This window comes from Boleophthalmus pectinirostris, unplaced genomic scaffold (assembly GCF_026225935.1).
Source record: "Boleophthalmus pectinirostris isolate CB_2022bp ecotype Guang Dong unplaced genomic scaffold, ASM2622593v1 HiC_scaffold_2, whole genome shotgun sequence".
In the NCBI taxonomy this organism is placed as follows: Eukaryota; Metazoa; Chordata; class Actinopteri; order Gobiiformes; family Gobiidae; genus Boleophthalmus; species Boleophthalmus pectinirostris.
The window spans coordinates 16,882,951-16,906,808 of record NW_026571152.1 but is presented as its reverse complement, the minus strand read 5'-3'; the positions used below and the strand labels follow the sequence as shown (position 1 = coordinate 16,906,808).

General features: G+C 36.0%; 2 protein-coding genes across 3 annotated transcripts; one reads left to right on the top strand and one right to left on the bottom strand.

The window, feature by feature from the left end:
* Positions 1-205: 205 nt before the first annotated feature.
* rbm28 (RNA binding motif protein 28) lies at positions 206-18,235 on the top strand. 2 transcript variants are annotated; one of them, XM_055155301.1, is made up of 21 exons: positions 206-311; positions 2,262-2,628; positions 4,304-4,450; positions 4,794-4,885; positions 5,133-5,208; positions 5,274-5,366; positions 5,474-5,545; positions 5,882-5,984; positions 6,067-6,251; positions 8,071-8,200; positions 8,366-8,475; positions 8,555-8,628; positions 9,207-9,342; positions 9,952-10,016; positions 10,882-11,040; positions 11,812-11,961; positions 12,049-12,123; positions 13,421-13,517; positions 13,781-13,925; positions 14,845-14,959; positions 15,972-18,235. In XM_055155301.1, the coding sequence occupies exons 2-21, from the start codon at positions 2,511-2,513 to the stop codon at positions 16,098-16,100; spliced, it is 2,271 nt and encodes a 756-aa protein (XP_055011276.1). In that variant the 5' UTR covers positions 206-311; positions 2,262-2,510; the 3' UTR covers positions 16,101-18,235. The 2 variants fall into 2 exon arrangements, with proteins under 2 accessions (XP_055011276.1, XP_055011275.1); XM_055155300.1 differs by having other exon boundaries at positions 208-311; positions 8,065-8,200.
* Positions 18,236-19,474: 1,239 nt separating this feature from the next.
* LOC129409508 (uncharacterized) lies at positions 19,475-22,003 on the bottom strand. The gene is made up of 4 exons (XM_055155851.1): positions 21,962-22,003; positions 21,828-21,875; positions 20,639-20,845; positions 19,475-20,103 (listed from the first exon to the last, which is right to left on the bottom strand). Exons 1-4 carry the CDS (start codon positions 22,001-22,003, stop codon positions 19,768-19,770), a joined length of 633 nt encoding a protein of 210 aa, XP_055011826.1. The 3' UTR covers positions 19,475-19,767.
* Positions 22,004-23,858: the final 1,855 nt, after the last annotated feature.

The following is a 23,858-nucleotide window of genomic DNA, read 5'->3' as shown; positions in this document are numbered from 1 at the left end:
CCACATATGTGGACTCTTGGTGTAAATCTCCATAAAACACAAGAAAGTCCCCTTTGAGTAATGGAAAGAAAAACTCTTTATTTTCAGTTTTTTTTTTTCCTGACTGATTTTGCATGTATTAAAAACACATACATGACATTAGAGCATTCTGCAATCATTGCCATCAAATCTCTGTCTAGTTCTGACCATAGTCTCGTGGGTCCCGTCATGTCTGTCTAGATCAGTTTTGTCCTGAAGCTGATACTCTGCAATGTTTGGGGTCAATGGAGTTGCCTTCCCGCAAATTCCACGTCCTGCACAACCAGATTTAGGTATGTATTTTTATATTTATTTATGTATTTATTTATATATGTATTTATTTAGTTATAAAAATGTATGTATTGTGTAAATAATACTAAATTAAATTCATGATAATAAATACATAAAATAATACTAAAAGACAAAAATAATAATGATTACCCTGTTTGGACACTCCCTTTTTCTTGGTTTGGCTTGGTCCTGGTGTTGGCTTGTCCAAATCTTCTGAGCTATCAGTGTCAGTCTTTTGAGTTTGACAGTGACATTTGCAAGTGCGGGATGAACCTGTAGCTGTCTCTGCCCCTGTTTCTGTCCCTGACCAGGAACCTGTCAACAAGAGTTGTTAATTTGCATTTGCTGCCAGTTCTTCATGTAGTCCTGAGGCCCTAACTACATAAAATCAAAATATATACTAGGTCTTGGCTAACCATTATCTGCAACACACAATCGTTTAGGTTTGCTGTGCTGTGTGGGCTCAGGATTGGGGTCCTCATCTTCACTGTTGCTTTGCTCCTGTGATGATGTTTGGTCATTTTCATCCATGATACAATCATCATTGTCAGACAAGTCCAAATCCAAGTTCTCTCCATCAAGTAACCCAAGTAGCTCTAATGCTCTTTGTACAGAAAAACGCTCTAGAAACATAACCCTAACCAGATGAAATGTAATTTATGTATGTAGTTATGCATTATTATATCAATGGTACAATGTACAGTGTTTTAGCTGCATCAGAGTTAGCTGTAAATTAGTAAGTAAGTGAAGTAAATTTTTAGATGTTCAACATTTTCAAGCCAACTAATCTATGTATGTATGTATGTATTTAGTGATTTGATTGTTATTTATTTCACTGGGACAATGTACAGATTTTTTGTTGCAACAGAGATAGCTTTTTTCTTATTGTACGAATGTAAATGTGGAGTAGCATTTTAATGTTTTCAAGGAGCTTCAGTCCCAAAGTACACATATGTGTACATCATGTTACCTCACATACTAAGTTGATATTTTTACAATATTTTTTTCAAATTTGTATGTCATAACAGATGTACAACACTTTCATAAATATCTAAATCAGAATAAGCCATAAAATATGACAGCACCTCGGACCTGATCAATGTTTGTGTATGGAGGTGCCACTTGAATATTACCATGTGTTCGCCGCTATATTGAATTTTGACAATAGTAAGTTAGGCTCTTCTGACACTACTGGATGGTAGAGTCACTGCCCACACATGTGTCTATAATACCCCCAGTTCATCACTGAACATGATTGTGGACATAAGAGGTAAAAAGTGCTGTCCACGTATGTGGACACTAAGCCCTAAGAGATTAATTTTAAGGTCTCTATATGGCTATGGAATTCATACAATTAAGATTTTTGCTATACAACTACAGCTACTACAACTACAACAACTACCACTACAACTACTACAACTACTACTACTACTACTACTACTACTACTACTACTACTACTACTACTACTACTACTACTACTACTACTATTGCTTCACTCTCAGTACTACAGAAATCACATTTGGGGTCTGTTCAAGTGTTTTTTAATAATTAGATAAGCTGATGGATATATTATATCATATTTTAAGATGTAGTTGATTAATTTTAGTTTTTTTACACAGAGTTTAAAGGATGAAAGCTTATTAATGTATGCTAGAACAGTGTTCCAAATAAATTTCCCTCTGTGGAATACTCTGTTGCTATTAAAACTCTCTAATTACTAATTAATTAGTTATTGCAATTGAGATTTAGTGTCAGTATTCCGTCAATGTATAATTCTAGTGTTCTTATTTTATGAGGATAATCTGGATACTCTTGAAGTTTTCTTGTTTAATGATAATTTCATTGTCAAATAATTGTTCTAGATTAATAATTACCCTATCAGCCCAGTTTTGAAAATTTAAATATTTGTTTTTAGCTAATAATTATAAATACATGAATATTTTTTCTACAGCGGATGTAGAAGCAGACGTCATTTCCGGGCACCCATCAGTAATCCAACATGGCCGCGCTCATATGTAAACATGCGTGCTGCTTTGGGAGCTCGTTATATTAAAGGTTAACACATTTCCTCGCCGTATTCTGCTCTTATAAATAAGCAATATCGTTATATAAGTAATACACTATAAATACGCTGTGTTTTTGGCGGAGACATCTTTTCCAGGGACTCTCCATACATTTATTTTCACTGGAACAGGGAGCCATGCCTGCCCCAACTATTTTTGTACAGTCTTTACCAGCGACTGCGACAAATGAACGGCTCGGGGAGATCTTCTCTGAAATCGGACCCATAAAACAGTGTTTTGTGGTAAAAGAGAAAGGTAAGGCTATTTGTTCATGCGGCTGTCATTTTTGTTTGTTGACTCGTAGGGGACTCAGATTAGCCAACAATTTCAGCATCTCCGCTCCTACAGACTACCAATTTTGATTCAGTTAATTCAATCTTTATTAAGAACGCGTAATATCTGGTTCATAGTATATAGTATTATTAAAGATTTCCAAATTGTAAATAAAGGGGATTAAGCCTGATCATAGCTTGCAATGGATTTTCCCTCTTCTATAAAAATTAAGCTGATTTCTCTGACCAGGGGACTAGCATGCCCCAGAGCATCAAGTTCTTTTTTTTCTTCTTTCTTTTTTTTTTATGATTCGTTTTTTCACAACTGGCAAAACGGGAACTCCAGCAATAACAGATGGACACTTTACAAATTTAAAACAATGTGCTCGTAATCTTAGGACAGGTGTCAGCATTCTTAAGAATTATGTTCACAGGTGGGAGGTATATTCATTTACTCACTCAGTTACATTTCTAGCAGCATACATTTACTCCTACTTTCCTAACATTTTTATTGAAGTGACTGCACTCTTAAAGTTGTGGTTACTTGTGGTTAGAGTAGGTCTACAAGTGACAAAAGCTTTATGTTAACAATATGAAATTATTTGAACATTTGTTTTTCTTCGCTCCTTCAGATATAATTTTGTTTTTCTAATTTTTGTGTCCATCCTTTTTTAAAATACCAGATTTTGTGCATTCTTTAATGTCAATTATTTAATTTACTTTCAACAACATTAACTTCAAGTCCTACACTTCAACTTCAATCCCTACACTTGCTATTTTATAATTACTCATACTTGAGTAGTAGTAATAATAATAATAATAATACATTTTATTTATATTGCACTTTACATAAAATAATCTCAAAGTGCTACAGGTAAAAACAATAAGTAAAAAGGTGCATCAGAAACAGTGGATCAAGCTAAAACCAGTGCAGGAATTTATAAGATAAAACAAGAATAAAATACAATTAACAAAAGGCTTTAGTAAAAAGGTATATTTTAAGATTTTGTTTAAAAACAGAAATAGATTGTGGGGCTCTCAGGTGGTCGGGGAGAGCATTCCAAAGCCTTGGAGCAGCAGAGGAGAAGGCCCGATCTCCCATGGTGCAAAGTTTGGTTCTGGGGGTTTGGAGAGTGTTGGTGGCTGCAGAGCGGAGGGTGCGTGAGGGGGTCTGGGGAGTGAGGAGTTCTTTAAGGTACTGGGGGGAGTGACCGTGGATGCATTGGTGAGTGAGGAGGGAGACCTTGTACTCAATCCTGAGTGCGATCGGGAGCCAGTGAAGGGATTTCAGGATGGGGATGATGTGGTCAAATTTTCGCACCCTCATCAGGATCCTGGCAGCGCAGTTCTGGATGTATTGCAGTCTCTGGATACTCCTGCCAGGTATCCCGATGAGGAGTGCGTTACAGTAGTCCAGCCTGGAGGAGATAAAGGCGTGGACGAGCTAGTAGATTTCCCAGATACTTTTTTTTACTATTCCTTGAGTAATTTCTTGGACCACTACTTTGTACTTCTACTTCAGTAATATCATTTTGAAGAAATGTTTCTCTTGAGTCAATTTTGACTACGCTATCCACTTTTTTTTGGAACTTCTTTCCAAAATCCACAGAAAAACACAATTACATTGTAGTTTCATTTTAATGTTGTCTGTTAACCAGGTACAGATAAATGCAGAGGTTTTGGCTATGTCACTTATTCCCTGGATGAAGATGCTCAGCGCGCTTTGAAAGAAGTCAAAGATTATGATGGACAGAGGCTTTCTCTGACAACAGCCAAAAAGAAGATAAGGGACAAGAAGAAAGCTGGTCAGTATGCCATTCTAAACACTAGTACTAAGGGAATTGCACTGCCACTAGTTAGACTGATGTAAAGCTTTCGATCCAAGAGTGGTGATCTTGGACCTTTGTGAACATGATAATCTGCCACACTTGCTCTCAAAGCCCATGAAAATAAATTGTGGGGTCATCTGATGGCCTGTTATGTGGCTCATGTTTTGGAGTTTGGGGCGAGTGTCCCAACAGATAAGTAAACAGACCTAAATCTAGTGCCACAGAAGCTGCTCCACAGAGCACAGTAACATGTGAAAACTGAAATAAATGTACACATGGAAAAATAATATTTGTGGAAAAATTATTGTTTGTGTTGTAGCACCTGAGAAGGAACCCAAGGAGAAAAAGGACAAAGGATTCAAAAAGAGCAAATTAAAAGCCAGACTCATCATACGAAACTTGAGCTTCAAGGTATGGGAGGAAACAAGATCCATGTCCTGAACAGGGACACTAGGAGTCAATGATTTTACAATTACCAATGTCCATAGATTGATGGTATACTGGGGGGATGGGGGTTAGAAATAGTTTTAGAAATAAAAAGATCAGATTAAAAATAATAATTATAATGAAAGGTAATCAGTTTTTAGGTCAAATAGCTCCCAATATTTCCCCAGTTTAGCTTGTCCAGTGATGATAATTAACCAGTACTCTCATGCAGTGTTCAGAAGATGATTTACGAGAAACTTTTGCCAAGTTTGGAACGGTTCTTGAGGCCCGCATTCCCCTCAAACCTGGTATGTTACTAATGTTATTATCCCATGTTTTGGTTCCATTTCTCACTCAGCCCTTCGGTTTACAGATGGGAAAATGCGTGGGTTTGCATTTGTTTTGTTTAAAAATGTCTCAGAGGCAGCAAAAGCACTGACTGCTATGAACATGAAAGAAATTAAAGGTAAGATACAATTTCATTCACTGTGGAAGTGTGCTAGTTTCACATGTGACATTTGAAAAGATAATTTTTGGTGGAACAACATATGACCCAGTTTCTATCATTTAAAGGTCGACCAGTGGCAGTGGACTGGGCAGTGGCTAAGGACAAGTATTTGTCCACTCAGCCTGCTTCAAGTACAGGTAGAAAAATCAAATGTTAACCTGGTTGACAAAGATTACAAGTGTGTTCATGAAACCTGGGCCAAACCTGGGCCAAACCTGGGCCAAACCTGGACTAAACCTGGACTAAACCTGGACTAAACCTGGACTAAACCTGGACTAAACCTGGACTAAACCTGGACTAAACCAGGACTAAACCAGGACTAAACCTGGACTAAACCTGGACTAAACCAGGACTAAACCAGGACTAAACCAGGACCAAACTGGAACTGGCACTGGAACTGGAGCAAACCAGGTCCATGTTAAGACAAAAATGGGTCAAAAACCAAGATAATCATTCTGTTGTCTTCCCTTCAGGCAATAACAAGGAACAGGAGGCCACTACTGAAGAGCTAGAGACAAACAGCAATTCTGAAGAGGACACAGATGTACAGAAACCACCAGTGAAGGAGAGAAAAAAGTACTTCAGATGAATTTGAATACTTGCTTTAATGCTCACTGGAATTGTACCGTAAATACTAATGTGTCACACCTGTCTTTAGACCTACTTCAGCAAAAGCCAAAGTTGTGGAGCAGAGTGATGACAGCAGTGAAGAGGAAGACGGGGATGAAGAGGACTGTGAGGAAGAGGAGGAGGATACGGAGGAAGAAGAGGAGGAGGAGAAAAGTGAATCAGAGGATAGTGCTTTGGAGGGCGATGAGGATGAAGACGATGAGGAAGATGATGGTAAGGCTTAAATTTCTTAAATGTTACTGAACTTTACCAAACTCTGACAACTTTTAAAGGCCCTATATTTTGCATAATTGATCCTTGTGAGCTTTAATTCATGTCAGAATGTTGTTACTTCCTCAAAAAAATGCCCAGGGTTGTGTTTTGTTTCATTCACACATTATTTGAGTAGCCCTTTATTATTAGTTTGTCTACATTTCCAAAGCTCAAATCATTATTCCACTTTGTGATGTCATGAAGTGATGGTTTTCAAGTTAATGACTACCTTTTACCTTTTGTTCAGTAGAGATTAGAATTTCTAAGGCAAGGCAAGTTTATTTGTATAGCACAATTCGTACACAAAGTAATTCAAAGTGCTTTACAGAATAAGAAATACATTAAAATCATAATAAAAACAAATCAAAACATAAATAATCATGAAGATTAAAATTAAAAAAGAGAGACATAAATTGGAGAGAAGAGTGTGGAATGAAAACCTTTCAGTTATATGCACAGTTAAACAGAAATGTTTTGAGCCTGGATTTAAACAGCGTCACAGAAGAGTCTGTCTCACATGTTCAGGAAGACTGTTCCAGGTTTTAGCTGCATGAACCTGAAACGCTGACTCCCCTTGTTTAGTCCTGAGACTTTAAAGCAGCTCTGCTTGTGTACAAGTCTCTCCATGGCCGAGCACCAAAGTACATCTGTGACATGTTAGTGTCATATGAACCATCTCGCACTCTGAGGACCTCAGGGATTGGCCTCCTGCTGGTGCCCATTCTCTGAGGCACAGGAAGCCAGTGCAGAGACCTGAGCACAGGACTTATGTGCTCGTACTTCCTAGTTCGAGTAAGGACCCGAGCTGCAGCGTTCTGGATGTTCTGCAGCGTCTCACAGCTCGTTTGGAGAGACCAGTGAGCAGACCATTACAGTAGTCTAACCTACTGGAGACAAACGCATGGATAAGTTTCTCCAAGTCTGATTTAGACAGTAAACCTTTGATTTTTGCTATGTTTTTTAGATGGTAAAAGGCTGCAGATGTTATTGATTTGATGTGGCTGTTAAAGTTCAAGTCTGAGTCCATTATTACCCCTAGATTTCTTGCCTGATTTGAAGGTTTTAGAGAGAGAGACTGGAGGTGACTGCTGACACTGTCCCTTTGTTTCTGTGGACCAAACACTATGACTTCAGGCTTGTCAGAGTTTAGCTGGAGAAAGTTGTTTTTGCATCCACACACTGACCTGTTGGATGCAGTGACCAAGTGAGTCCACTGGTCCATAGTCTCCTGCTGCCAGAGAGACGTAGATCTGAGATTTCTACAGCTGAAATCATCCAAATGACTCTAGGGAAGCTATATGCTGTTTAAAAACACATTGGAGCACTTCCTGCATTACCACATGACATCACAAGGTGAAACAGAGCCTAACTCAGCCTAAATATGCAGGGTTTGAGTGTTAAACATGTGTGAGTGAAACAAAACATAATTCTTGGTGTGTTTTTGATGAGGACATAACATTATAACAGATCAGAAAATATAATATGGGGCCTTTAACCATAACCACACTTAGACACTTCAAATAGCCAGTCACAGGGGAGGGTCCCTTAAAACATGTATCCCTGTTGTTATTTTATTTATTTATTTTATTAATAAAATAAATCGTAAAAACAATATAATTTTTTTTGGTCGATTTATTGGCCGGAATGTTACACAGTGAGGCTTTTTGTGAATAAATAAAATATTTACATAAATATTAATTTTTATTGCTGTCAACAAAAATGTATACTAAAATATGGTTATTAAAGATGACATTTATTTTGTGGTGTTGTGGAGATCTAGATAATGAGGATGAAGATGATGAAAATGACGACGATGATGATGATGTGGATTTGAAGAAGAAGAAGAAGAAGAACAAATCCAAGAAAGCTCTCCCTTCAGACATAAATGAGGGCAGAACTATATTCATCAGGTATTTACACATTACAGAAAAAAAACTTTTTTTGTTTGTTTTTACAAAATTACTTTTATTTGAAAATCGTCATTGATAAATATGGGTGAAAATATGCAATTGTTTGTTATATTGCCTAGCCATACATGCAATAATATTTTTCCTTGAACTACATTGTAACTTCAGGAACCTGTCCTTTGACACTGAGGAAGAAGGCCTGGAGGAGGTTCTGCTGCAGTACGGAGAGCTCAACTACATTAAAATAGTGCTGCACCCAGACACAGAGCACTCCAAAGGTATAAGGCTGCTCATGATGTAGTCAGCCAACTGTCTGTACTGGAATTTGTGAACTCACCCTGCTTTTGTCCTCTACAGGCTGTGCTTTTGCTCAGTTTAAGACTAAAGAGGCAGCAGAGAAGTGTATAGCTGCGGCACAAGACGAAGCACAGGTAGCCCATTTTGCAAACTGGTCTACAAAAAAAATATTATAATATAAATAATAATATGGATATAATAATATAATAGTTTTTTTTATTAAATAATTGTATTAATATAATCAAATAAAAATGAATATACAGTATTATATTTTATTTATTTTATTTGAATGCCCCTTGAGATGTGCCATCCTGTTTTCAAGTTACAAAAAACACAAAATATTAGTAAAGTTAAGTAAAAGTAAAGTAAGAGTAACGTAATCCTGCATTTTCCAGCCACTGAGACTTTAGTAAAAAGTCTTGTTTTCACCTACCACCTACATGCTCATATTTTTGTTCTTACTTGCCAATGAACAAAATGTTAAATAACTGTTTGCTTATGCTGTAGTTTAATACTACTGATGATGAAGACAATGATTATATGTCTTCTTTAAAGCCACAATATGTAACATTTAGCCTTTTTTATTTCCATGGAATCATGCAGGTGACCTGCCACTACAAAAACAGTACATACCGTACCTTTAAAAAAAGTAATATATTTTGCATTTTACTGAAAATCAGCACAGTAGTTTTGAACCCTTGTGTGTATTCAGAATGGAGGGATCCGTGTAGATGGAAGAAAGCTGCTGATCGTTGCAGCAGTGACCAGAGAAGAGGCGTCCAAACTTAAGGACAACAAGAAGAAAGTGGAGACTGGCACCAGGAATCTCTATCTGGCCAGAGAAGGATGTGAGTGCAATTATATTCTTTTGATTAGCTTTCTAATATGATACTATGGTAATATGATTTTTGGTGGGGCAGATGTGCTTTATAAGCATGTAGTACTGAATACTGACTTTTACCTTTGCTACATAAATTTTACAGAACATTTTGTGTATGTCTTCAAATATGCATGTATATATTCTGCAAGATCTTGCAATATTTCTTGCTATATTCTTATTTATTTATTTGTAAAGGGACAACATATATTAATGAGCATTTAAAATTGTAAAGATTAAAGCCAGTGTGGCTAATTTACATCTTCAGTCCCTTTTTTGTTATTTTGATCTAGTTCACTCAAATACAAAATAAAAATGCCAAAATACCAAATAAGAATTTGTAAATATTGCTAAATTGTTTTATAAATGTAAATTGAACTGATATTTTACATATTATGTGGATCAAACTCGCAAATAGAAATGCTTTAACTTTAAATGAAATGCTGTTCATAGTATTTTATCTACAAAGTTATGCCTTGTGTGTTTTGGCTAATGTACCTTAAGCTTTTTATCCTCTTCTCTTTTTGAGTGAGTTTTAAATGTTCATAATATTTGTCTGTGGTCTGTTCCTTTTACACAGTGATCCGAGCTGGCACTAAAGCAGCGGAGGGCATTCCTGAGGCAGACATGGCCAAGAGAACCCGGGTGCGTCCTCCTTACACCTGCTTATACACCCACTTGTGTAATTCAGACATTACACAACATAACTTAACTTACATTCATAATTGCTATATAGCTATATTAATTGTAACTGATTGTCTACCACAATATCTGTAACATTAGGCTAGTGAGAATGTTATCTATAATTTTTTATTTTAATACAGTGCCTAAATTGTCACCATTATTGTCACCATTTTCATAACTTTCGCGCTATACCTGATTTTTCTTAAAAATGTGAAAAACAGTTTTACAATGTTTGCAGTAATGTTATTCCTCACTTACCTTATGCATTCTGGGCATCCTAATTATTCTCTATGAGTACATATCAAAATAAAGAATATATAATCAAAATATTCATAGGGTAGACTGGAGTTTACATCACAGTAAAGCTAACCACATCTAGAATGCACTTGCTGATTATCAGTGAAATACTTTAGAATTAGATGCAGACAGTATGCAGTGGACTTATTTAGAGGTGCTTATACTGTATTAGTATACATGTACAGAACCAAGACAAATTTTACTCAATTACATGAGGAAAAAATACAGAGCCACCTGCTGGTCATTATAGATATGTTTTTGCTTGTCTACACTGTTCCTCACTTAGCTATATGTTTAATGCCATACTGTGAAACATTCTAGGCAAGAAAATCAAGTGGTGCAACTTCCAAAAGAAAAGTTAGATAGTGCATCATCCTTGTGTTCGTGTTGATTTAGTCTTTGTAGTTTGTAATAATAACACTGTTTGCAAAGCAAAGAATTTACATACTGTAATTGTTTATTTTTATTAACAAAAAGCTAAATGAAAAAGTTATTACAATATCCAGATGAGTTTTTTTCTGTCTCTCAGTTTGAAGAGATCAAGAGGGCCAAGCTGAAGGACATTCATGTGTTTGTGTCCAAGACCCGTCTGTGCGTCCATAACCTGCCCAAGTCTGTGGACACCAAGAGACTGAAGAGCATCTGCTTGCAGGGCCTCAAGGGCACCAAGGGAGTGCGCATCAGTGAGGTCAGAGGTCACATCACACTCACACTGCTTTGTCAATGCCTAAAGAAGAAAAGTAAAGAATAAATACATAGGAGTTGCTTTTAGTGCAGTTGCTAAAATTGAAGTAATAAGTATTAATATAAGTAATAAGTAGTCCAAGTTCTACAGGTAAAAGACAAAATGATATGTTTGATTTTATGAATATTTGTTCTTTGAAAGATTTAAGTGATGCAGGAATTGTGATATTAAAGTCAAATCCTCCCCCCCCCAAAAAATATCTCTATCTCTATCTCTCTATCTCTCTATCTCTCTATCTCTCTATCTTTCTATCTTTATATCTATATCTATATCTATCTATATCTATCTATATATATCTATAGATATATATATAAGTTAAAATTCAATACAAATGTAATAATTTGCGTGTTTTCAACACTGCAAAGTGGGAGATGTATATCAAAATTGATAACACGTCTTGGAGATTTGCTAAATTATAAATAGAGAAATATATTGTCTAATATTAAAACAAAATAAAATATAAAAAAAAATTCATAAAGAGATGGAAACTTCTATTGTAATCTAATATAAACAATAAGTATAACGTGACATTTTTCATGGTTGATATGTGCTAGATTTGAACCTTAAACAATTTCCAGGCACGTTTTAACGTATTTCATCCATCCATCCCAAAGCCAAACATTTATTGCTAGCTGTAAGTCCATTTTTATCCACAAGGGCGAGCTATTTCCCCATACATTTCCACTCATTACTTTGTGCTTGTTTCCTTTCCAGTGCAGGGTCATGTATGACAAGAAGCCAGAGAAAGGCCAGATCATGGGGCAGTCTTTGGGCTACGGCTTTGTGCAATTCTCAGTCCATGAGCACGCCTTAAGCACCCTCCGCTACCTCAACAATAATCCTAACATCTTTGGACCAAACAAGGTACCACATGAGAGGTTTGCCGGGGCTGGGATGGTATTTGGATGTTTTTTGTTATTGATTAACAAAAAATGAATGTTTATTTCACAGAGACCGATCGTGGAGTTCTCGTTGGAAGACTCCAGAAAGCTTCAGATAAAAGAAGCGAGGAAGCAGCACAACAGGGTACGTTAGTTGTAGTAATTGTAGTAGTTATAGTAATAGTAGTTGTAGTGATCTGTGGTGCTTTGTTGCCATGTGGAGATAATAGGAATTGAAAAATTACTATAGGTGACCCAAACCAGTTCTGAATATAGGCAAGGCAAGGCAAGGCAAGTTTATTTGTATAGCACAATTCGTACACAAAGTAATTCAAAGTGCTTTACAGAATAAGAAATACATTAAAATCATAATAAAAACAAATCAAAACATAAATAATCATGAAGATTAAAATTAAAAAAGAGAGACATAAATTGGAGAGAAGAGTGTGGAATCAAAACCTTTCAGTTATATGCACAGTTAAACAGAAATGTTTTGAGCCTGGATTTAAACAGCGTCACAGAAGAGTCTGTCTCACATGTTCAGGAAGACTGTTCCAGGTTTTAGCTGCATGAACCTGAAACGCTGACTCCCCTTGTTTAGTCCTGACTCTGGGCACCAGCAGGAGGCCGGTCCCTGAGGTCCTCAGAGTGCGAGATGGTTCATATGACACTAACATGTCACAGATGTACTTTGGTGCTCGGCCATGGAGAGACTTGTACAATATAGAATTTAGAATATACTTCAACAAAACACTTATTCAAAGTTTCCTGATTTTTAAGTCTCACTAATTGTAAGTTCATTGTGGTCCTAAAATTATGGTCCACGATAGGACTGGACAATTGACTATCATGACACAACTATAAAAAAATATTGTGGTTGTAGTTTGGTAATTGCTTTCTGGATGGAAATTTAAATTTTTTTTACAAATGGTAACATAACATTTTCAGTTTAATTTAGTATTTAAAATGTTTCACAGGACAATAGAAATAATCTTTGACTAGTCGACTACTGAAATAATCATTAGATAAAAGTAATCGTGGCTTTAGTTTTAATTTTTACCCAATTAAGAGAGGACCCAACAACATTTGTCTAATATATAATGTGACGTGTGAGCTACTGTGTCCAAGTAATTTTCCTTGTGGATCAGTAAAGTTTGTCTAAGTCTTATGTTAATTGGATTATCTCTTTACGACTAGTAAACTATACTATACAATTAGTTACTATAAGTAAGATCTAATGTATAATTGTATTATCAGTGTTAACAGTAGTTGTAGATGTAGTTGTACAAATAGTTAAAGTGATACATAAATACTTAAAATGAAATCATATTTACAAGTAGTTAGTTTACATGATACTCATATTTTGTCTTCTTTTTCTTTCTATTTTTTTCCCTTTCTTTCTATTTTCTTTATTGTGTTTACAATTGATGTCCCATCCCCAGGTCCAAACTCAACCTGCACAACATGGAGGTAAACAGGTTGTAAAGAAAGAAGTCACTCAGAGTCATCCCCCATCAGACCACACAGGCAAAGAAAAGGGTATGCTCTACTGTGTGACTACATTTAACTTAGTAACTTTGAAATGTGGTTTCCTCAGGGTAGTACACAATGTGTACACAATGGGGAATACTCGAAGTTCTAATTATCTGTTAAACTACCTGCTCTTATGTCCTATTAAGTAAGATTTATACACCATCCTAATAAACATACAGTGTCTCTTATGCAATTTTGTTGAGCTTCTCTATCCTCCTCTGTTCATATACTATTAACATGCATGTTTATTTGCTTTGCTTGTCTCCCAGCCCCAGTGCAACAGCAGCAGCAGAAGCAGAATCGGTACTTCTCAGGTTTCCAGACCAGACCTGAGGTGGAACATGTGGATCTGGAGAATGGCAAGAAGCGCAGGAAGGTTCTGCCCATGCCCTCACACCGTGGGCCCAAAATCAGGTCAGGACTCTGCTGGAGCAAGATGTTTATATCAGTAATTTGAAATTCATAGCAAGGCCCTCAAATTGATGTACCATTCCGAATTAACTCCACGTTTCATATTTGTAAAATACAATTTTCACCAAACTGATTTAAATGGAACTTCATAACATTGTTTTATACAGCTTCATTGCTCTTCTGTTTCCATTGTTACTCATGAGTTTAAAAAGACACATTACTGAGGATACACTGGAAATGAAATATGAAAAAAATAAAATTAAGTGTTTTTTTTCCATACTGATGCAACTGAGGTATTGCCTTTAGTTCAGTCATCATAACTGTCAAATATTAAAGCATTTAACAATACTATAGTGCCACATCCGTATCTTAGCTTCTCTTTACTTGTTACATAGACAAAGACGGATTATAAAGAAATGGGTCATGACTCATGATAACTGTCACTTCACTGTTTCCTTTTAATTTATCTCGTTAGGCCAATACGCAGCACTGCTGGGTTGCTAGTGTAACTGTGTAAATGCAATAATGGCAAATTTTATGACTTAGTGGAATAGTAACTGTGGTAAATATGCATCATACTTTTGTGTCAGTTAAGTGGCAGTTTGCGGTATAAAATACAGGAAGTAGGTAAGAGTTATGTAATGATGTAATATCTGCTACCCATGTCCAACCAGAAAGTAAAATCTGAACTACTCCTAAATAAAAAAAATGGCTTATGTTGAAGATTGTAAAATCTTCAACATAATTATACAATATACATTTTATTTATTTATTTTTAATATATGTTTAAGATATTTTAGTGGAAAGATTCAATTAACCTATCATGCATTTTAGGGGTGTCTTTACATTCAAATCTGTGTTGATCAGATGTGTTGGTTCATTAACTTCTAACCCTAAATGTAACTAACCCTGTTTTGTGCAGAATGAGAGATAAAGGAAAGCAAGTAGCTCCAGCGCCCAAGAAAGCTCGAGCTGGCCCCAGCAGGAAAGAAATGAAGAGACAGCACATGGAAAAGCCCACACACACCAGGAACCAGGTAAATACACACACAAACACTAAAGGAACAAGAGTCTGTCACTAAATTTGTGAGTTTGAATGAAAGCTAGATCTGGGGTATTTTTTTGCCGTATGTGGAGATAATAGGAATTGTAGTACTATACAATTACTATAGCTATTCCAAACCAGTTCCATTAGAATGTACTACAACAAAGCACTTTGATTAAATATGAACATGTTTCAACAAATAAAAATAACACTAGAAGTGCAATGACAGTGTTTCCGGCAGCGCTCTATAGTTAAGACTGCTGCTTTGATAATGAGTGGCCCCTGCCTTGATCACTTCCCTTCGAACCACGTGAATCCTCGCAAAACTATGGTCTGGTCGTCGCATGGAATCTCTGCACTCCCCCCGCTCCTGTTTTCTGCGGGAAACACTGAAAGCGAGTGGTTTTAGGAAATGGCAAATGCATAGGGCACTCACATCTGTGCGCCTATCCCGCAGCAGTCTTTGCACACTCCTCGTGTCTACACTTTTTGTTGCATGTTTTGATATCATTTAAGACTGAAAAATCCTGTAGTGTGTGGTCGGCTTTTAGTTTACTTGAAAGGACTAAGTTTTAGTATTCACAACAACTACTCAAAATTTCCTGACTTTTAAGTCTCACTAAATGTATTCTTTGTGGTTCTAGATGATTGAATTTAAATTATATTCCACTATACGACTGCAAGGATTGACTATTGTGACTCATCAAAAAAATATAATAATTGTATTTGTTTGTAATTGTTGTCTGGACTGTACAGACCATAAAACACATGGAAAGACACAAATAAAAATAAATAAAAAATAAAAAAATTCAGATTTTCTGTTTAATTGGGATTTAAAATGTTTCAGTGGACAATAGAAATAAACCATGGACAAGTCGTAATTTGCATCCTTAGTCCTTGTTTTCACACAGTTGTCAAACTAGAACTGAATATAAGGGTATTGATGTTCAGTTTTTCTTTCTGTAAAAAAAAACAATGAAATATATAATATTTTTCTCCATCAGGTTAAACCCAGTAAGCCGTTCAAGAGAAAGGGTGGAGACCGCTTCGACAGCCTGGTGGAGCAGTACAAGAGGAAGCTGATGGGGACCACAGACAGCATGGTCAAGAGAAGCAAGTGGTTTGACAGTTAAACCTTTTTTATGTTTACAATTCAGATTTAAGACTGAGAATATTCTGGCCCTGGCTATACAATTTCAGTTCATGTAATTTTCTACTTCATCAGTGAGTCTGTTTTTGCTACAAATTAAACAACTGGCAAAATATTGTGATTTTTTTTTTTTTTTTTTTTTAAGATATTTATTGACTTTCTCTCAGTAAGCTCAAGTTAAAACTTACACCTTTCGTGCATTTTTCTGTGATTATGAATTCTATCATCAAAAAACTCAGTGCTAAACAAATTCAAATAGCCTTTTTTTCCCTGATACCTGTTGGACTGCTCTTGTCCCATTCTACAGCAGGTCAAAGAACTGAATGGGTGCAGACAGGAGGTTATGAGGCGTTCAGGTATGTCTAGTAATTTGGAATTAGCACAAAACTCTTGCAGGTATAAGTGCTAAAAAATACTCACAAGTTATTTGGTTTACTCTGTAGTACAAGTAAACACATTGAAGTTACAGTTTTCACTTTAAAGCCCATATTTCTGATCTATGTTATATGTGTTGTTTCCTCATCAAAAACATACCTGGAGTTGTGTTTTGTGTAACTTACACATGTTTAACGCTCAAACTCTGCATATTTAGGCTGAGTTCTTCTCTCAAACAGAAAACACCCCTTTCCAGCTTGTGATGTCATGTGGTAATATGGGAAGTGCTCCGCTATGTTTTTAAAGTCCATACACCTTCCCTTGAATCATAGGTATAATTTCACCCCTTGAATTTCCAATCTTTACTGAACAAAAGGTAATAGGTAGCTCTTAACTTCCATGCTATCACTTCATGAGATCACAAATTGGATCAGAGCATTTTGAACTTCCAGATGTACAAACTAATAAACTAGGATTACTCAATGTATCATATGTGAATGAAACAAAACACAACTCCAGGTATGTTTTTGAGCACTTAATAACATTATAACATGCCTGTTAAAAGCCTAGGACCTTTTAAAGTAGCAGTCCAAAATGAACTAGTCTATGCTGAAAGAGTTGTAGTTTATCATCACTGCTGCTCTAAAATGATTGAGTACACATCCAAACACATCATCTAATATTTTCATAGTTTCTTACCCATGCCTCTTTTAGTTGTCTCCTTAGGTAAATCTGACTGTGCAGTTACATGCAGCAGGTATCCAAATATGTATCAGCTTCCCCAAATATGTTATTGGGATCTTTGAGATTTGATTCATGACACCTCAGTCATAGCTCTCGGGTTCACATGCATTTGATACATCAGTTTAAACTGGAGTAGGCCAGTTATTCAGTTTTCCTGGCTTGCATGTAAACATAGTGAGTATCTTGATCTAGATTTGAATGATTCATTGAAATTACAATTTAAATGGAGGCAATTAGTTGTGTTTATTTTGATTAATGGGGTCCTACTATGTATAAAACCTGCTAACCCTGTAGTTTAGACCTCTACAAGTTTTCAAATACATAGGATTCTTGCATTAGTTGATCGTATTTCTTCTCTCAAATGCAAATTTTGTATTAAATGGTATTTTTAAAATTTCCACTGTGAACAGAGTTTTGATTTAAATTGCTGTAAGAGCCTTGTCAAATTTTCCAAAACTGTGATTGGATTTTGATCATGCCAGTCATGTTATTTACCACTTTGTTTTAGTTATTTTAATTTGTTGAGCTAAGCCAAGATATAATTACCTTTGGGCCTAACTGTATCAAGATTTCTTCCTAATTTGTGTAAAACTGTATAGTTTGAATTGCTGTATCCCATCTCTCCTGTTGTGTTTTTTTTTTTTTTTTTAATTTGTGGTAAATATTATATAATATAACTTAAGCAACAGTTGTAATGTTGCTGGTTCTGTGCAGTTAGTCACATACTTTATCTCTTATCAGCTAAACACATTTGTATAAGACACCCACTCAGTCAAGTCTCCATTGCAAATAGTACTTGCACGATAGGGGTCATTCATCTTGAAAAGGTCCGGCAATAATTATAAGTAAAAGTTAATATTTTGTTGTTTTGCTCATGTTTACAAAAAATACATAATAGTAATGTCTGACCTACTTGTGTCTTTAAAAGCACAATAAGAGTGTAGCTTTTAAACCCTCAAAAATATTACAATAAAGGCATGTTCATTGCAGAAAACTCCATGTAGAATGTTCCAACGTGTGATCTCCGTGACGCTTTTGATGCTCTGAGTCTCCCCTCCCTTTGCTCTGTCACTCCCCCTTCAGAGCGATATCATTCACAACCTGCATGTAACCCTCTAATGAAACTACTGCACATCGCATCAAGTTTATCAAGTTGTTGTGTACAATTTTGTAGTATGTTTTTGTGTATATGGAGAATTGCTGTGTGGAAGCATGGATGACGTATGCTTGTGGGCTGAGCATTGGACAGAATTGTACTGCTAACTGTAAGGAGGGTTTGAATTGGACCCTCTTCAGGCATGTTTTTGATGAGTTAAAGTTATAACATGATAGAAAGCTTAAAAAAAAACGACATTTTGCATAATACTCCGAGTGAAGATGCAATATTGTCTATTATAAAACATGATTTATTCATATACAAAATATAAAATGTTCAAAAATATACATCTCATAAATATATATAGAGTTTTCCATATAGATATTGCACAGGAGCAGGGTTCAAATCTCTAGTGAAGAGTTTTTCTTGACCACTTCAAAAGAGTATTTGTATGAAAATGTATTTTCCAGGAATGACGACTGGCTGGTCTGTGACGTGTGCTCTGCTCCGGGCACAGCTGACTCAGCACGTATGGATTATTACCATAACAACAGTCATTTTACATGGTACAAAGCATAAAACACTGGTTCTCAAACAGAGCAATATTGTAGACTCCTCCAACAAAAAAAAAAACTTGTATAAAAAGTACATTTGTTTTTTACATTTGTATTGTATTTTTTGTTTGTCTATAGTTGTTTAAAAGCAGTTAAATACAAATAGTGCACTATATTATATATTGTGTTTATAGAAATATGATAAATAATAATCTCTAATCTCCAACATGAAAAATGTACTAATGTATTTTTTAATCAAGTTTTTAGAAATGTGCACTTTTTTGTAAATGCACAAAGTACTTTTTTTTTTTTTTTTTTTTTTTAAAGAAACTATATAACTATTGTTTGTTTTTTCAAAATTAAAAAATACAAAACAAAATGCTAAATAATGTTATGTTAAGAATGAGCTGCAAAAATGACTAAAACCATTAAAAAAACACCACTGCTATATAACAACAAAATATAGCAGTGTATATCTACACTTAATATAAATAAATACATGCATAACATAACATAAATAGGTATATATATATATATATATATATATATATATATATATATATATATATATATATATATAAAATGCATGTTTTAAACAAATCAAGTATCAAGTAGGCTGTACACGACATTTTTACCAGTGCAAATAAATAACACATTTTTTACTTTTACTGTTCGTTAACTAATCCACTAATCAATATAGTAATTTAAATAGTTGTCATTGTCAAAATGACTGCACGATATATTTAATATAAATATACTTTTCTTTTTTGTAGGGGTGGATGCAAATCTTGAAAAAATAAATAAATAATGTAATAATATTTATAATAACATTTAAATCTAAAAAAAAATAAATAATAATAATAATATTAATAAAGAATATTCTATGTGCACTTATCTAGGTGGTTCAAATTCAGCTGCAGTTTTTTCAGGTACTCCTTAACCAGATGGAAAGTACTCAGGGTGACGCTGTAGAAAAACACCGGCCGTGGCTGCTGAAGCTTCAGTAGCTCCTTGGGAACCGCTTTCACGGGTCTACTGCTGCAGTGGCACTGTTTGACCTGGTCCACGAAGCTGCTCAGACTGGCCATCTCCCCCTTGAGTTCCAGGGCATAGGAGAAGTTGTTGGAGATAAGCCCAGAAGAGATGTTCAGGTACTGGACCACGGAGCAGACGCAGTATTCCCCCGATGGTGCGCTTTTGGACAGGTTTGGCGGGATCTGATGGGAAAACGGCAAAAGCATTAAAAATCAGACACTAATAGATACGAAAACAAGTACTGACTCTACATACTCAATTGAACAATACAAAAATATATATTTTTTAATCACATATCCTGATTTTAGAATGAATTTGAGCTTTATCAGAAATGGTATAAAACCAAATATTAATATTAATATTAAAGAAAGTACTAATGATACTTTGCAGTGACATCACGCTAGGTATGTTGCATGTATATTTGAGTTTGAGAGAAAACTCAGCCTAAATATGCAAGATTTGTGTGCCTAAGATGTGCAAATGAAACAGCACAAGTACAGGTATGTTTGAGATGAGGACATAACATTATATCATAGATTTTTAAAAAATCCGTAATATAGGCTCTTTAAATGCCAATACTACAGAACATTCAAGGCAAAGCAATCAAGCTGTAAGGCTAATTATGATGTGTATGAATTCAGTACACAATTAAAAATTCCAGTCCCTAAAACTTTTGTACAATTTTGTATGAAATACTTGTATGGATCTTTTTCTTACACTGATGTTGGTGCTGATTTTGCGCACCAGTTGTTCGGCCATAATGTGGACTTTGTTCTTCATCCAGACCATCTCCGTTGGCAGTGATGCGGCTCGCACCCAGGACCACTGTGGCAGGAGCGATAGGAGCAGCAGGAGCGACAGGGGTGGCATGTACATGGCTCGTATCTGGACAGGTGCTGCGATGACTGATGATAACTGAAGAGGCTACAGGACAAGAGGAGACCAGGTTAATTTACAGCTGTCACCAATGTAGGAGCCATTTTATACTGTGATCTTTTATTTGTGCTTAGGAGTAAATATTGGACATCCACACACCTGTGAAAACTCCAGAGTGCCAATGGTACAAAGAGCCAAGAGATATAGTGACCTAATATAGGCCTGCTGTTACCGTCAGGAAATGGAAATAGGAGTAGTACCTCCAATGCTACAGGTTTATCTAATTTCTTTTAGCTATTGCTACTATTCTAGCATCTCAGGCTAACCCCCATACTATTTATTGACAAGAATAATGATGAATACATAACATAGTATAATAAAACGTATTTACACACATATTACCACTAAAATTATGAAAACGGCTCAATGTAGTACAAGTTGTAAATATAGTGTGGTCTATAGTACAAGTAGTAAACATAGTGTGGTCTATAGTACACGTAGTAAACGTAGTGTGTTCTATAGTATAAGTAATAAATATAGTGTGGTCTACAGTACAAGTAGTAAATATAGTGTGGTCTACAGTACAAGTAGTAAACATAGTGTGGTCTATAGTACAAGTAGTAAATATAGTGTGGTCTACAGTAGTACAAGTAGTAAATATAGTGTGGTCTACAGTACAAGTAGTAAATATAGTGTGGTCTAGTACAAGTAAATATAGTGTGGTCTGTAGTAGTAGTAAACATAGTGTAGTCTATAGTATAAGTAAATATAGTGTGGTACAGTACAAGTAGTATAGTGTGGTCTATAGTACAAGTAGTAAATATAGTGTGGTCTATAGTGTAGTAAACATATAGTTGTAGTAAGTAGTAAATATAGTGTGGTCTATAGTACAAGTAGTAAATATAGTGTGGTCTGTAGTACAAGTAGTAAATATAGTGTGATCTGTAGTACAAGTAGTAAACAGTGTGTTCTATAGTACACATAGTATTATCTGAAGTAATAGCAGTAGTACAGAGTGAGTGGGCCTTACCTTGGCTGTTGTCGGAGTATCACTGGACTCTCCATCATCAGGGTATCTCTTATACAGCAGAGAAGTTGACTCATCCCTTACTCACCCCTCACTACCCCCCTCCCCCTTTCTCTCCCCTCACCTCAGTCACTCACCCGCCACTCTCCCCCCTCCCCCCACCAAACTGCTGAGGACATGATGACAAATATACCGGATTTCATCATATCCAATGAAAATACAAACTTCTCCAAAACACTTGTATGAACTGTGCACTAACCTTTGTAACTGAATGAGGATTACCCACATGCTCCTTATATGGTTCTTCCTGTCCTCATGGGTAAATATTGGCACATTTTCAAGATAGATTTCTTTTTTTTTTATTATTATTTTTTGGACAAAGTACAACTGTAGGACAGCAAAAGTGAGTGCAGAGGTTAGCGAAATTAGAGATTTTGCAGGTAAAATGCTTGACTGAAATTGTTATTATTTTTTGACTTTTTTCTTCATAAAATAAAATTGTAAACATTGCAACCCTTACAAATGCTATTACTATGCAAATAATAATAAGAATAATCAACTCATTTTCTTTGCCTTTCAATTAAAGTTGACAGTGATCTGAAGTGAAAGTGAAGTGAAGTGATTTTTTTTTTTTAAACAACAGATGCCTTTCCTGTCACAACCAGCCCAGCTGTTTTGTAATTACTTTGGACAATGTGGAAAAAGTGTCTTGCCCAGGGACACAACAAAGTGTGCAAAATAGGCCAGAAATGTGTTTATTATGTATTTACATATTTATTTGTAATTATTATTTTTATGATGAGTCACTGCTGACCCAAAGCATTTACCCGCACAAGAATACAGAGGAATTGTAGATGCATTGATAAGAGTTCTAAGGAAATGATACAGTAATACATAAATAATTCACCCTTGATACTTCCATACAATTGTGAAATTATAAGAGGATGCGTATTTACCCAGTCCAGATGTGCTTTGTCAATCTGGAGAAGGTGCTTGACTGTATCCCTCGTGGTGTCTGTGGGGAGTGCTCTGGGAGTATGGGGTCTGGGGTCCTTTACTCAGGGCTGTCTGGAGCAGGAGCCGTGTTCTCTGCAGTAAGTCAGATCTGCTCCCAGTGCATGTTGGACTCTGCCAGGGCTACCCTTTGTCAACGGTTCTGGTCATTGTCTTTAAGGGCAGATTTTCCAGAGATCTCATCTCTGCTGTTTACAGATGATGTTGCCCTGATGGCTTCATCAAACCAAGCCAGTGCTTTGCATCCAATGGGAAAAGGGGCTGGGATGAAAATCAGTTCCTCTAAATCCGAGGCCATGGTTCTTGATCGGAAAAAGGTGCATGTCCTGCCTCAAGGGGAGGAGATCAAGTATCTCAGGGTCTTGTACACAAGTGAGGGAAGGATGAAGCATGATACTGACAGTTGTGGAGAAGAAGAGTTCCATAGCAAGCACTACAGCACAGAATCTGTGGTCTGAGTGGTGACGTCATCTTCTTGTGAATAGTCGACGACATCATCCCCTATATAATGCTCTTATTGCTTTGTGTTTAAACTGTAATCAGTTAAAGGCAGACACCTATGAACTGTGTGTCATGTGTGTGTGTGTGTGTGTGTGTGTATATATGTGTGTGTGTGTGTGTGTGTGTATATATATATATATGTGTGTGTGTGTGTGTGTGTGTATATATATTACACTTTACATCAAGAAGAATTACTCTTTCAATCAAACTGAACCTGGGTTGCATTTAGAGGTTCGAGAAGTTCTCATTGTCAGTATATGAACAGGTTATGCCTATGTGAAAGATCAGAACCTCCAGACGTCACTCAATAAGCTGTAGAAGCGGCAGTAGCACTGATTAATGATTCAGATCAGAGAGAGACATTTTAGGTTTAAACAAACTGGATTTAGGTGTAGAAACTGACATGCATGTGTTACGCATGCACGTGAGTCTAAGTGTGTGGCATGAGCATGCACGTGAGTCTGAGGGTGCAGTATGAGTGTACACGTGAGATTGTGCATGTTATGAGCGTGCATGTGA